This window comes from Taudactylus pleione, unplaced genomic scaffold, assembly GCF_031769625.1.
Source record: "Taudactylus pleione unplaced genomic scaffold, aTauple2 ptg001067l, whole genome shotgun sequence".
NCBI classification, from domain to species: domain Eukaryota; kingdom Metazoa; phylum Chordata; class Amphibia; order Anura; family Myobatrachidae; genus Taudactylus; species Taudactylus pleione.
Genome location: NW_028285468.1, coordinates 92,951 through 108,020, shown reverse-complemented (window position 1 = coordinate 108,020; position 15,070 = coordinate 92,951). Strand labels below are relative to the sequence as shown.

The following is a 15,070-nucleotide window of genomic DNA, read 5'->3' as shown; positions in this document are numbered from 1 at the left end:
CTTGCTTTAGCCAGAAGGGTGTCAGATTTGGGGGCTCTCTGCTATCACCCTCTGTTTCTGATTTTTCACTAGGACAGTGCAGTGCTTCAGACTTGCCCTCGTTCCTTCATAAAGTGGTGGTTAGTTTCCACATTAATGTGGAAATTATAGTGCCGGACTTTAACTCTCCTCTCCTGACCTTTCGGCAGGTGAGGCCTCATTGGATGGTGGTACGTGCTCTCAGGATTTATGTGGACCTTACCAGTTCCCTTCAGAAGTCAGACTCCTTGTTTTTACTCTATGGTTTTCACTAGAAGGGATGGCCAGCCATTGAACAGTGTTTGGCTAGGTGGATTCGTATGATGATTTCTGAGGCTTACGCTCATGAGGGCCTTCCTGTACCTCCCTCTGTTACTGCACATTCTTCTCGGTCTGTGGGTCCTTCGTGGGCAGTTTGCCGTGGCGTCTCGACTGTTCAGCTTTGTAAGGCAGAAACGTGGTCTTCTGTCCATACCTTTTGTGAGGTATATGTCTTTGATACCTTTACCTCTCAGGTTGCTTCCTTCGGGCAGTGGATTCTCCTTTCTGCACAGGATCGTCCCCACCCTTCAAGGGACTGCTCTGGGAGATCCCCAAGGTATTCTGTGGATACCCTATGGACCCTGAGGTAGAAAAGTAGAGAGATGGTAAGAACTTACCTTTGTTATCTCTCTTTCTACGAAATCCATAGGGTTCCACAGGACTCCCACCCTGTCGCACCTGTGCTTCAGATTCGTTTTGTTCTGGTCACCGGTGATAGAATAATCCCATCTATATGACATGGTGCATTCACATGTAACATACATAAATAATCCCATATATCTGACATGGTGCATTCATTTGTAACATACATAGAATAATCCCATATGTCTGACATGGTGCAGTCATATGTAACATACATAGAATAATCCCATCTATATGACATGGTGCAGTCACATGTAACATACATAAATAATCCCATATATCTGTCATGGTGCATTCACATGTAACATAGGGTAATCTCATCTATCTGAAATGGTGCAGTCACATGTAACATACATAGGGTAATCTCATCTATCTGACATGGTGCAGTCACATGTAACATACATACAGTAATCTCATATATCTGATATGGTGCATTCACATGTAACATACATAGAATAATCACATGTAACATACATAAATAATATCATATATCTGAGTAGGCAGCAATATAATACATCAGTTATTGATACAATACAATGTATATAAACTTTCCCATGAAATCCTTTTGGGATAATGTACATATAGCTGCATATAGTATTGGACACATGGGTTAGATCCCAAATGTAAGTATAAGCAATCTACAACGTAACCCAGATATTACTGCATCAGATTCAGTATGATATAATCCCGGCAGCAGTAAAGATCCCGAGCGTCCTAAAGTAAGTATAAACTAACCTAATCCCCCCCCCCCCCCCAACCCTAACTCTCCCTTAGGGGTGCCTAACCCTAACTCCCCCCGGGGTGCCTAACCCTAACCTAGCCTAACCCTAACCTCCCGGGGGGGTGCCTCACCCTAAATCCCCCACGGGAACCCTAAACCTAACCCTCCCCCCCCTTGGTCTCCCGGTGTAGGATTTCGACGCCTGTCATTTAACCCTTGCCGGGATTAAGCAGTCGGGAAGCCGTGAGTCGGCATTGCGACCGCGGGCTTCCCGATTGTTTCCCACTGCAGCATAGTATCTAGTTATACAGCATTGCAGGTTACCACGGTGACATATAGCATCTAGTTATACAGCATTGCAGATTACCATGGTGACATATAGCATCTACTTATACAGCATTGCAGGTTACCACGGTGACATATAGCATCTAGTTATACAGCATTGCAGGTTACCACGGTGACATATAGCATCTAGTTATACAGCATTGCAGGTTACCACGGTGACACATAGCATCTAGTTATACAGCATTGCAGATTACCATGGTGACATATAGCATCTAGTTATACAGCATTGCTGGTTACCATGGTGACACATAGCATCTACTTATACAGCATTGCAGGTTACCACGGTGACATATAGCATCTACTTATACAGCATTGCAGGTTACCACGGTGACATATAGCATCTAGTTATACAGCATTGCAGTTTACCACGGTGACATATAGCATCTAGTTATACAGCATTGCAGGTTACCACGGTGACATATAGCATCTACTTATACAGCATTGCAGGTTACCACGGTGACATATAGCATCTAGTTATACAGCATTGCAGGTTACCACGGTGACATATAGCATCTACTTATACAGCATTGCAGGTTACCACGGTGACATATAGCATCTAGTTATACAGCATTACAGGTTACCACGGTGACATATAGCATCTAGTTATACAGCATTGCAGGTTACCACGGTGACATATAGCATCTACTTATACAGCATTACAGGTTACCACGGTGACATATAGCATCTAGTTATACAGCATTGCAGGTTACCACGGTGACCTATAGCATCTAGTTATACAGCATTGCAGGTTACCACGGTGACATATAGCATCTAGTTATACAGCATTGCAGGTTACCACGGTGACACATAGCATCTAGTTATACAGCATTGCAGGTTACCACGGTAACATATAGCATCTAGTTATACAGCATTGCAGGTTACCACGGTGACATATAGCATCTAGTTATACAGCATTGCAGGTTACCACGGTGACATATAGCATCTAGTTATACAGCATTGCAGGTTACCACGGTGACACATAGCATCTAGTTATACAGCATTGCAGGGTACCACGGTGACATATAGCATCTAGTTATACAGCATTGCAGGTTACCACGGTGACATATAGCATCTAGTTATACAGCATTGCAGGGTACCACGGTGACATATAGCATCTAGTTATACAGCATTGCAGGTTACCACGGTGACATATAGCATCTAGTTATACAGCATTGCAGGTTACCACGGTGACATTTAGCATCTAGTTATACAGCATTGCAGGTTACCACGGTGACACATAGCATCTAGTTATACAGCTTTGCCGGTTACCTCGGTGACATATAGCATCTAGTTATACAGCATTGCCGGTTACCACGGTGACATATAGCATCTAGTTATACAGCATTGCAGGTTACCACGGAGACATCTAGCATCTAGTTATACAGCATTGCCGGTTACCACGGTGACACATAGCATCTAGTTATACAGCATTGCAGGTTACCACGGTGACACATAGCATCTAGTTATACAGCATTGCAGGTTACCACGGTGACACATAGCATCTAGTTATACAGCATTGCAGGTTACCACGGTGACACATAGCATCTAGTTATACAGCATTGCAGGTTACCACGGTGACACATAGCATCTAGTTATACAGCATTGCAGGTTACCACGGTGACACATAGCATCTAGTTATACAGCATTGCAGGTTACCACGGTGACATGTAGCATCTAGTTATACAGCATTGCAGGTTACCACGGTGACATATAGCATCTAGTTATACAGCATTGCAGGTTACCACGGAGACATATAGCATCTAGTTATACAGCATTGCAGGTTACCATGGTGACCTATAGCATCTAGTTATACAGCATTGCCGGTTACCACGGTGACACATAGTATCTAGTTATACAGCATTGCAGGTTATCACGGTGATATATAGCATCTAGTTATACAGCATTGCCGGTTACCACGGTGACACATAGTATCTAGTTATACAGCATTGCAGGTTATCACGGTGATATATAGCATCTAGTTATACAGCATTGCAGGTTACCACGGTGACATATAGTATCTAGTTATACAGCATTGCAGGTTACCACGGTGACACATAGCATCTAGTTATACAGCATTGCAGGTTACCACGGTGACATATAGTATCTAGTTATACAGCATTGCCGGTTACCATGGTGACACATAGCATCTAGTTATACAGCATTGCAGGTTACCATGGTGACATATAGCATCTAGTTATACAGCATTGCAGGTTATCACGGTGATATATAGCATCTAGTTATACAGCATTGCAGGTTACCACGGTGACATATAGTATCTAGTTATACAGCATTGCCGGTTACCATGGTGACACATAGCATCTAGTTATACAGCATTGCAGGTTACCATGGTGACATATAGCATCTAGTTATACAGCATTGCAGGTTATCACGGTGATATATAGCATCTAGTTATACAGCATTGCAGGTTACCATGGTGACATCCACAGACGTCCTCTGTAATAGGTGAGAACTGAGCAGTGCCTATCTGAGGCTTTCTTATGAGTACAGACTAGACGCAGATTGGAGCGAGATATTGCATACATTGTCTAGTGTGTACCCATGTTATGTGCTCAGTAAGACTGTGTACACATTTGTCCAATCTGTCTGGTGGGAGGGAAAATCTGGTCTGTATTCCAGTGTTTTGTATCCAATTCTATTGTTATTTGCTTCCCTACTTTACCAGATTTTCCTTCCCACCAAACAGATTGGACAGATATATCTATAGGCATGTACGCACCCTTATGAAGCCACCTGTACTCCAGCAAGGATATATGGAAAACATGTCCTGTTAGAGATCCCTGGGGACCGGAGACGGGAAACACTGTTCTAGTTCTTCACTGTGTACTGTAAGTGATTATCCTCCAATAAATGCTTCATCCTCTCCCCTATGCTACATACACATGGCCGGCAGGATTGTCACACATGGAACGTACATCCTACAGTGGTAGGCTAACTGTGGATTCCCGCATGACAGGTCATGCTGGGACTTATGGTCCCACTACAGCTGCGGAGTCACAGATAGTACAACACTGCTGACACTCAGTAATTATTGCAGATGTGGAGCAGAGAAAATAAGATGGGTGATTGTACACAAGTCACCCAGATGTTAGGAGACAGAGGAATAGGGCAGTAGTGGGGAGAGAGGCTGGGCTGGGAGTTGTGGTGCACTATCGGAGAGCGTATAATGTGGATGGGGAGCAGATAAGTAGGGTAAGATGATGGGGGCAGAGACTTTATCCTAGGTTACTGGAGAGAATGACATGAGGATGGAATGAGGAGGAAATGGTGGGTGGGTGGGCTGTGAGGGATCTGGCCTGGGGAAATATCTTATCATATGGTGTTGTGTACTTGTATATATTATACTATGTGTAGTAATCACTGGTTATCAGGTGTGTGACCTGTGTATAGTGATCAGTGTGTATCAGGTGTGTGATATCAGTGTGACCTCTGTATAGTGATCAGTGTGTATCAGGTGGGTGATATCTGTGTAATTCCTGTTTTTTTTATGTTACATGTACTCTGTAATATATTATAATTATATTTTTAGACAAGTAAGCCGTGGGGAACCAGAGAGTCTTTACTAGAAGTCACGTGAGGGTGAGACGTGTACTGTATAAATCACTGATCGCTAAGGATGGACAAGGATAGAAGTCACATGACTGATAGGATACTAAATCTCACCCTGGAGATAATCTACCTGCTGACTGGGGAGGTGAGAGAGTCACAGTGACATCACTTATATCTATAGTAATAATACAGGGACATGACTGGGGAGGTGAGAGGATCTGGGAGAGTCACAGTGACATCACTTATATCTGTAGTAATAATACACGGACATGACTGGGGAGGTGAGGAGATCTGGGAGTGTCACAGTGACATCACTTATATCTATAGTAATAATACAGGGACATGACTGGGGAGGTGAGGGGATCTGGGAGTGTCACAGTGACATCACTTATATCTATAGTAATAATACAGGGACATGACTGGGGAGGTGAGGGGATCTGGGAGTGTCACAGTGACATCACTTATATCTATAGTAATAATACAGGGACATGACTGGGGAGGTGAGAGGGTCTGGGACTGTCACAGTGATATCACTTATATCTACAGTAATAATACAGAGACATGACTGGGGAGGTGAGGAGATCTGGGAGTGTCACAGTGACATCACTTATATCTACAGTAATAATACAGGAACATGACTGAGGAGGTGAGGGGATCTGGGCGTGAATTCAGTGACATTTGGTGTCTCCCCCAATACACAGGATTACACAGTAGTGAAGAAGACATCCGGTGAGTGTGAGACACCCAGCAGCTGTCTCTGTGTGTCAGGAGGACTGAGCAGGACCCAGAGCCCCATCACGGTGCCTCCCCCTCACTCAATGATACATGAGAGACACAATGACCAGAAGATACTGGAACTCACCAACAAAATCATTCAGCTGCTGACTGGAGAGGTGACTGCTGGGAATGGGACATTATACAGGTCACTATAGCAATACCTATCATAAATTTTCCACAATATTGGCTTAGTAGCACAAAAGATGTTACTTCTGCTCACACACCTCAATCAGCAGCAGGAAAATGCCTGGTTAGTAATTGTAGCACAGCACATTGTTAGTCCAGCAGATATATTGCAAGGAACAACTTGCAATATATATTTCATACTCGGGGACAAGTCCAGCTACCTTGTACATGGGACTGTCGCCCAGTGAAATACTCTTAGAGAAGCTTTCAGTTGTATTCGTCTACTCACTTAATTGCTCCACTGTCCCCCCTTCCCCGGCCCACGAGTTCTCCTTTGAATGGATCATAAGGAGCACAAACAGTTACTGATCGTATCGGCTGTAGCTCATAAATGCGTCCTCCAAACCATGATATGGACATACCTTCCTTCCATAGTTTTATTCAAGAATAATCTCTTTTTTTCGTGCAGGTTTCAAATGAATTTGGTGGTATCCTCTTTGGACAAGTGTGAGGAGACTAAGGAGCTCATTCGACTCGATGTTGCCCCACAGCGCATGCGCACGACAGAGCCGGCTCCGTCGTGCGCATTCGCGAGACCCGGCTAACGGGTGATTCGTCGTTAGTGGTCTCTTCGTAGACGGGGCGAGCTGTCGATGTTGAGTGTTTTGTGGGCGGGCCTTGCCAAACGGAGGCATTCCAGTAGGAACGCTTGCCGTTTGGGGGCGGCCCCACTGACATCATCAGTGATGTCAGTGGGGAGCTTCCTGCTCGATCAGAGCAGGAAGCTCCTGGGGCTTAAGGTTGACGAGACCCTACCTTAGGGTCTCGTCGTAAGCCCCGATAGTCGCGATGGTCTTGACCATCGCGACCATCACCCTTGTCGGTCATTAGAGCTGTGGGTGTTAACCCACAGCCTAACGACCGTCATGGAGGCAGCCATTCAGGATGCAAGCGGCCGCCTTGTTTCAGAACGACCGCTTGCATCCTACGACCGCCTCTGAATGAGGCCCTAAGACTTTTTGAAAAGTTTTATTGATCTCCATACATTTGTCATTGATAATAGTATGTACAAATAATGGTGTAGGAATTGTCCAGGACGTGTTTCACCAAGTTTGTGGCTTCCTCAGTGGGTTTCCTTTCTAGACGGATGTATATTATACTTTAATGTTTTGTATTATTTTTTAGGTTGATGTTGTGACTAATATTAAGGCTGAAAATATAGATGGAGAAGAGACGTATGTTACTGATAATAAGGCAGAAGATATAGAGGGAGAAATAGAAACTTATGTTACTGATATGAAGGCAGAAGATATAAAGGGAGAAGAAGAGACGTATGTGACAGATATGAAGGCAGAAGATATTGAGGGAGAAGAAGAGACAAATGTGACTGATAATAAGGCAGAAAATATAGAGGGAGAAGAAGAGACGCATGTGACTGATATGACGGCAGAAGATATAGATGGAGAAGAAGAGACGTATGTGAGTGATATAAAGGTAGAAGATACAGATGGAGAAGAAGAGACGCATGTGACTGATATGAAGGCAGAAGATATAGAGCGAGAAGAAGAGACGTATGTGACTGATGTAAAGGCAGAAGAAGAGACGTATGTGACTGATAATAAGGCAGAAGAAGAGACGTATGTGACTGATATGAAGGCAGAAGATATAGAGGGAGAAGAAGAGATGTATGTGACTGTTATGAAGGCAGAAGATATAGAGGGAGAAGAATCGACGTATGTGACTGTTATGAAGGCAGATGATATAGAGGGAGAAGAGACGTATGTGACTGATATAAAGGTAGAAGATGAGGAAATCCCTACAGATATCAGTACAGGTGAGTAATAAACATGTATTACAGAAAAGAGTCACGTATTCTCCTTGTTCATTCACTACAACAATCTGTTATCCTACACCCTCCTCTGTTAGTGAGCAGTTTGTTAATTTCTAAATCTGTTTAGAGGCGGTTACTGCAGATCTTTCCACAATTTAAATGAGACATGGAAAGGTAATCAGACCATGATTGAATGTCTTTAATGGATGTAGTATTTTACTCATACCAGACAATAGCATAAATTGTGGATCTTAGTATGGGTATGGGATGCCGGCAGTCGTCTAGCATACCTACACTTGTTCGGTAAGCTAACCCTCCCCCCACCCCGCTACTTACCTTTGGTATTCTGGTGGTCAGGATGTTGGGATTGTGATAGGCATCGGTATTCCGGCTCCGGTAATATCAGTGCCGGCATTGTGGCTGCTGGGATACGGACTGTAATCCATAGTATGTATCAAGTAAAAATATGTGAATCCTCACCACACTTCTGTAGACTGGTTTCCACACACACTCTGCCCACTGCGATGAATCAGGGCTCTGAAATAAGTCAGTGGATGAGTGCACGGTCTAACCCACTAGATGTTTTATATTGATGCATTTAGTAGTTCTCTGTGTGCTTGGTGCAGGGCTGTATTCCAGATTTAGACATCATTAAAAGTGGTTCAAAAAGTGTCCAAGTGGATGACGTTATCCTGATTTCCATTACCCATGAGTGGAACCTTACTCAGATAAGCATATCCATACACTACCCATTTTACAGCCATCATTTCGTGTTTTATTTACTACACTACGAGCGCCTTCTTGTTATGTTACTTTATTCCTTCCCTACCTTCCATGATCTCATGTATACAGTGTCGGCCATGGTTTGTAGTTATAGTAAGGCCGGTCACTAATGTCCTATGTAATGACAGTACCCAGCAGTGACTGTATAAACTTTGTGTACACTGTAAACTTGTCTGACACATTTTCAGTGATCGTTCTCATGGGAGAAATAACATCCACCACTACCTGCTGGGGACAGTATGTGATGGTTCTCATAGGTTGTTATTCTCCTTCTTGTTCCTAATGGAGGGCTGTGGGGTTACCATACTCCCTCTGGGGGGCTGCTGTCATTTCTGTCCATACCTGGCCCACTCAGGGCAGAGGAGATAAGATTTGGAAGAGGTGATGGGCTCTAGAGTAGGTGGTAGTAGTGGGTCACCCCGGCCATACCATGCAACTGCTGCTGGTTTATTAGGAATCTAAACCTAGATCTGGCCCTTGGGGGGCTCCAGGAAAGCTGGGAAAAGGAATGAAGGAGCAGTAGGAGGTGGTAGAGATAAGGGGGGAGGAGAGCAGATGGAGACAGAATGGAAGATGGAGTCGGCTGCAGAAGAGGGGGGTGCTGCTGGGAGGAGGCAGAGCCAAGCGCCAGCATCCTGCTGCTGAAGAGCCCAGCTTCTCTGCTGGTGACTGCTGCAGCTTCGGCCCTGTTGCATCCTTCCTCCGCTGTTACCACCTCCCACTGGCTGTTGCCTGAGGTCTGCTTGGACCGGATGACAGAGTACAGAGGCTGGAGCCTGAAGGGGTGGCTGTACTGATCTGGAGGCAGTTGGAAATATACAAGCAGAGTGTACATAAAACTCCCAATGACAGACATAGGGACAGGACAGCACTTGGTTCCTGGTCACCAAGTTCCGGAGGTCACACACCAGTCTGTGGAGCCCAGCCCTCCTGTCTCTCCCTGTATCCAGGGACCTCCAGCTTGTGAGGGGCGACCGGCTTTTTACATCCAAGGATGCTAGTGCTGGGTTTTCTGATAACACCCTCCCCTAGGGACAGCTTCTGTATGTCCCATGGTCCAGTGTCCCCCAGATTGGATGAAAAAATAAACAGTGCTGATTATCGCTAACATAAATAATAATAATCCCTTAGGACTGGCTAAACAGCTGTTCAAAAGTTAAAAACTCTGCAGTTTCATAAATATGAACCAAAGAAAAACATCACATGACCTGCGCTATACCAGTCTGTGTGATAAATATAATTCCCAGGTGCAATTCAGAAGAATATCTAATTTATTATAAGCTGTCTAATAAATATTGCATGGGCCCCAGCATAATACAGATGTTTTACAATAATAAATTGATTATATATATATATATATATATATATATATATATATATAATCACTATACATCAAAACAACATCCAAGTGGGGCTAACCGCTTCCTCTCACAATCATATAGAGTAATCCCAATGTCTGTGAGTAATAAGAATTGGAATGTTAGTATAATCCTCCTAAAAGTCACTGTCCAGATTTGTAACTTGCTGATAATATAAGTGTAATGCCGGGCTTGTCATATTCTTCTAAGATCTAAAGTGTAGGAGCCAGACCACCGTCCTTACCAAAGAAATGATAGGAGTGAGGAGCACAGCTCTGTGTGTTATCCATCTGTTATACACACTATACTAGTCCACAGAATGGCCGCAGTTGAATGGATATAGTAACATGGAGCCCTCCTCACTTCTCTGCACAGCTAATCTGCTCCACCCCCCACCCCCTCCAGTAATAATAGACCTCATTTGCACATTAAACAATGGAGCCAGACAGTACTACAACCCCCCTCTCTGGGGCCACATTCCTGAGCACCTACTCCCCCGAGCAACCAACCCCCACTACAAAGGGGGTACCCCAGGCAAACCACCCTTCTGCAGCCACAATGCTGTGCAGCTACCCCCGGGCAAACAAACCCTTCCCCGCAGCCACAATAAGGAGCAGCTAACCCCCCCCCCCATTAAATTAACTGCAATGGCCACACAACTATAGGGTACCCGCCGGCAAACCACCCCTCCGGAACCATCCAGCCCTCCATTCCCCCTCGTCATCACACCGCTATCTCTTTGAAGCTGCTCTGCAATCCCTGGCCATGCATAGACCCTCTTACCGGAGACCTCTATGCAGCCGGAGTTAGGATGCAGGCTGAGGAGGAGTTGCCAGATGCCGGGACAGAGTGGTGATGTCACCACAGGCTGGGACGGAGAGGAGGAGTCAGCGCAGTCCAGGATGGACAGGCACACCTGGCCCACGGGATTTGTCGAGCCCTGTGTTAATGGGTATACACCGTAGTTAAGGGGGACCGGGTTATGTCACAGTCACATGCCAGCACTAACCCTGATAGTATGCAGAGAGGTTTATGTTATCACTGTACTGTGTTATCACTGCATGTTACTATCATGTTACAGAGTAACCAGCACAAATGATTACAATAAAGCTGTAATCCCTGCTCTATACATAACGGAGCATAAACTGTCAGGTGATGAGTTTTACATTGTACCTTAGAGCATCGTGAGTTTATCCATTTGATGGTGATTTAAGGACCTTTAATTATAGTCTTTATGAAAAATTATATTTATGGGACATTCATATATTTATTTTATTCCCAGCAGGTGGATGTAATAGCAGGAATATCTGGAAGGAGAATATAGTTTTATCTACAGATTTTGAAGTAGAAGATAATTACATCAAACAAGATTCCCTGGGAGAAAACCCCATTACCCCAGTTATACATCCCGTACCTCACATTGCAGATGTATCACCTGATCCTGCGAATAATGAGGAATGTTCTCCTGGTACATCTATTACAGCTCTTAGGCTAGATAAAATATTTCCTTCTTCTATAGAAGCCAAAAGTCTTACACAGAACACAAATCATAGTACTCATCAGCCACCTAAGGTATGTGAAAGGCCATTTCCATGTTCTGAGTGTGGTAAATGTTTTACACAGAAATCAAAGCTTCATATACATCTGAGAAGTCACACGGGTGAGAATTCATTTCCATGTTCTGAGTGTGGGAAATGTTTTACACAGAAATCACAGCTTTGTAGACATCTGAGAGGTCACACAGGTGAGAAACCATTTTCGTGCTCTGAGTGTGGGAAATGTTTTACACAGAAATTATATCTTGTGATACATCAGAGAAGTCACACAGGTGAGAAACCATTTTCATGCTCTGAGTGTGGGAAATGTTTTACACAGAAATCAGTTCTTGTTATACATCAGAAAAGTCACACATATGAGAAACTATTTCCATGCTCTGAGTGTGGGAAATGTTTTACACATAAATCAAATCTTGTTATACATCAGAGAAGTCACACAGGTGAGAGGCCATTTCCATGCTCTGATTGTGGGAAATGGTTTACACGGAAATCACATCTTGTTACACATCAGAGATGTCACACAGGTGAGAAACCATTTCCATGCTCTGAGTGTGGGAAATGTTTTACACAGAAATCAGTTCTTGTTACACATCAGAGATGTCACACAGGTGAGAAACCATTTCCATGCTCTGAGTGTGGGAAATATTTTACACGGAAATCATATCTTGTTATACATCAGAGATATCACATAGGTGAGAAACCATTTCCATGTGCTGAGTGTGGGAAATGTTTTACACAGAAATCACATCTTGTTACACATCAGAGAAGTCACACAGGGGAAAAGACATTTCCATGTTCTGAGTGTGGGAAAACTTTTACACAGAAATCAGATCTTGTTTCACATAAAAGATGTCACACAGATTAGCTACTCTCATGTCCTGATCATCAGAAATCAGGTCTCATTAGACCACCCTTTATTTACACTAGAGAAACAGTGTTTACAAATGAAAATGTATATAAAAAATAACATCTTATTAAACAGCATTTATCCTGACCTCTGACATTTCTGTTTTGTGAGTGGTCATAGTTTGTATTACAGTCCTCGTATCTGCTGTTACTTCTCTTGCTCTATTTTGAAAGGAAAGTGACTGCAGTGTGTATAGTAGTTTTTGGATTTGGATCACCCAAATGGTATAAAAGGGTGTAGAAAGACACTAGGAACAGTGACCAAGGCGGAAACAGAGTTCGGTCATCTAATAACAGACCATAAGGTCTGAGACCTGACAGATAATTTCTTCCACCAGCCCCTTCCCGTCCATTATATCCTGCTATTCTCTCTCTGTTCCTTCCCGAGCTTAGAGAATGAGGCTATAAAGATCTATGAAACGTAATATTGTACTGTATGTACTAATAATTGTATACATGCTACATTGTAATATCGTGCTGTATGTACTAATAATTGTATACATGCTACATTGTAATATTGTATTGTATACATGCTACATTGTAATATCATGCTGTATGTACTAATAATTGTATACATGCTACATTGTAATATTGTGCTGTATGTACTAATAATTGTATACATGCTACATTGTAATATTGTGCTGTATGTACTAATAATTGTATACATGCTACATTGTATGTACTAATAATTGTATACATGTTACATTGTAATATTGTGCTGTATGTACTAATAATTGTATACATGCTACATTGTAATATTGTGTAGTTGTATTTCTCTGGTTCTCCATGTACAAAATGCAGCCAATCATCTTCATGTATTGGGACTCGAGGGACCGAATGTTTGTCATGTGTTAATTAACTAAACAAAGTATTATTAAAAACTGCTATTTATTATACTGAACCAGTTTCACGCATCCAATTTTTACTTTACGGTTTATATTGTTTTATATGTCATGTACACAAACTAGAAGGTCCACTAACATCTGTGGGCTAATGTCATGCAGAAACTGGATCATTCCCACTACAAAGCTGCTGTCTCCCTGGGGGATCCATGAATATTGTGGTATATCCATCTCTGAGACACATCTGGGTGCTGTGTGTGATTACCAGCTTCATTCTTACAGGCTAACAGCGTATACACTAGAAGTGGTCACTGTACTCACCAGGACTTTGCAGTATAAGGAGACACCTGCGGATACACTTCTGCAGCTAAATCTCTGCGATGGTACATTTGGCAATGGCTGTGCCACATTTTTTTCAGCAGAGTAAAAATACTTTTCACATTTTATCCAAAGAGGAATGAAAATGATGATTATCTAGCAGGGAAAACACCAGCGGTCACAGCCCCTGTATGACACCAGTAATATGTTAGCATGGAGCAGTGTGATGATTATCTAGCAGGGAAAACACCAGCGGTCACAGCCCCTGTGTGACACCAGTAATATGTTAGCATGGAGCAGTGTGTGCAGTCAGTGTGATGATTATATAGCAGGGAAAGCACCAGCGGTCACAGCCCCTGTATGACACCAGTAACATGTTAGCATGGAGCAGTGTGTGCAGTCAGTGTGATTATATAGCAGGGAAAGCAACAGAGGTCACAGCCTCTGTATGACACCAGTAATATGTTAGCATGGAGCAGTGTGTGCAGTCAGTGTGATGATTATCTAGCAGGGAAAGCACCAGCAGTCACAGCCCCTGTATGACACCAGTAATATGTTAGCATGGAGCAGTGTGTGCAGTCAGTGTGATGATTATCTAGCAGGGAAAGCACCAGCAGTCACAGCCCCCCTGTATGACACAAGTAATATGTTAGCATGGAGCAGTGTGTGCAGTCAGTGTGATGATTATCTAGCAGGGAAAGCACCAGCGCTCACAGCCCCTGTATGACACCAGTAATATGTTAGCATGGAGCAGTGTGTGTAGTCAGTGTGATGATTATATAGCAGGGAAAGCACCAGCAGTCACAGCCCCTGTATGACACCAGTAATATGTTAGCATGGAGCAGTGTGTGCAGTCAGTGTGATGATTATATAGCAGGGAAAGCACTAGTGAATGTATGATTCAATAAACAAATACAGTATATTTCACATAACTCAATATATACAGATATATTTCATATACGTACATATAGTTACAAGTTACAAATATCCATATACTGATATATCATACAGAGCACATATATACAAATATCCATATACTGATATATCATACAGAGCACATATATACATTAGTCAGTATTAGAACCACTCGTCAGCCATGATGCTGCAGCAGGACTCAGCTATCATGGTCACTATAAGCACGATATTACATAACTTGTTTTTCTCAATGTAGAGAGTATAAAGAATACAATAAGATCTTTCCTATTACGCACAGTCTGAGCTATATACCACATATATAG

The 15,070-nt window shown here is 43.1% G+C and overlaps 1 protein-coding gene across 6 annotated transcripts in view; it reads left to right on the top strand.

The window, feature by feature from the left end:
* LOC148453884 (uncharacterized) overlaps window positions 1-13,560 on the top strand; it is an 80,095-nt gene extending 66,535 nt beyond the window's left edge. For 3 of the 6 annotated variants that reach the window (XM_088461557.1, XM_088461559.1, XM_088461558.1), the window contains exons 2-5: window positions 5,316-5,480; window positions 6,037-6,228; window positions 7,424-8,072; window positions 11,493-13,560. In XM_088461557.1, the coding sequence (XP_088317683.1) occupies window positions 5,403-5,480; window positions 6,037-6,228; window positions 7,424-8,072; window positions 11,493-12,631 (2,058 nt within the window). In that variant the 5' untranslated portion in view covers window positions 5,316-5,402 and the 3' untranslated portion in view covers window positions 12,632-13,560. Of the gene's footprint in view, window positions 1-4,472; window positions 4,615-5,315; window positions 5,481-6,036; window positions 6,229-7,423; window positions 8,073-11,492 lie in introns of all 6 variants that reach the window. The other 3 variants (XM_088461560.1, XM_088461556.1, XM_088461561.1) reach the window with 3 other exon arrangements.
* The last annotated feature ends 1,510 nt before the right edge of the window (window positions 13,561-15,070 follow it).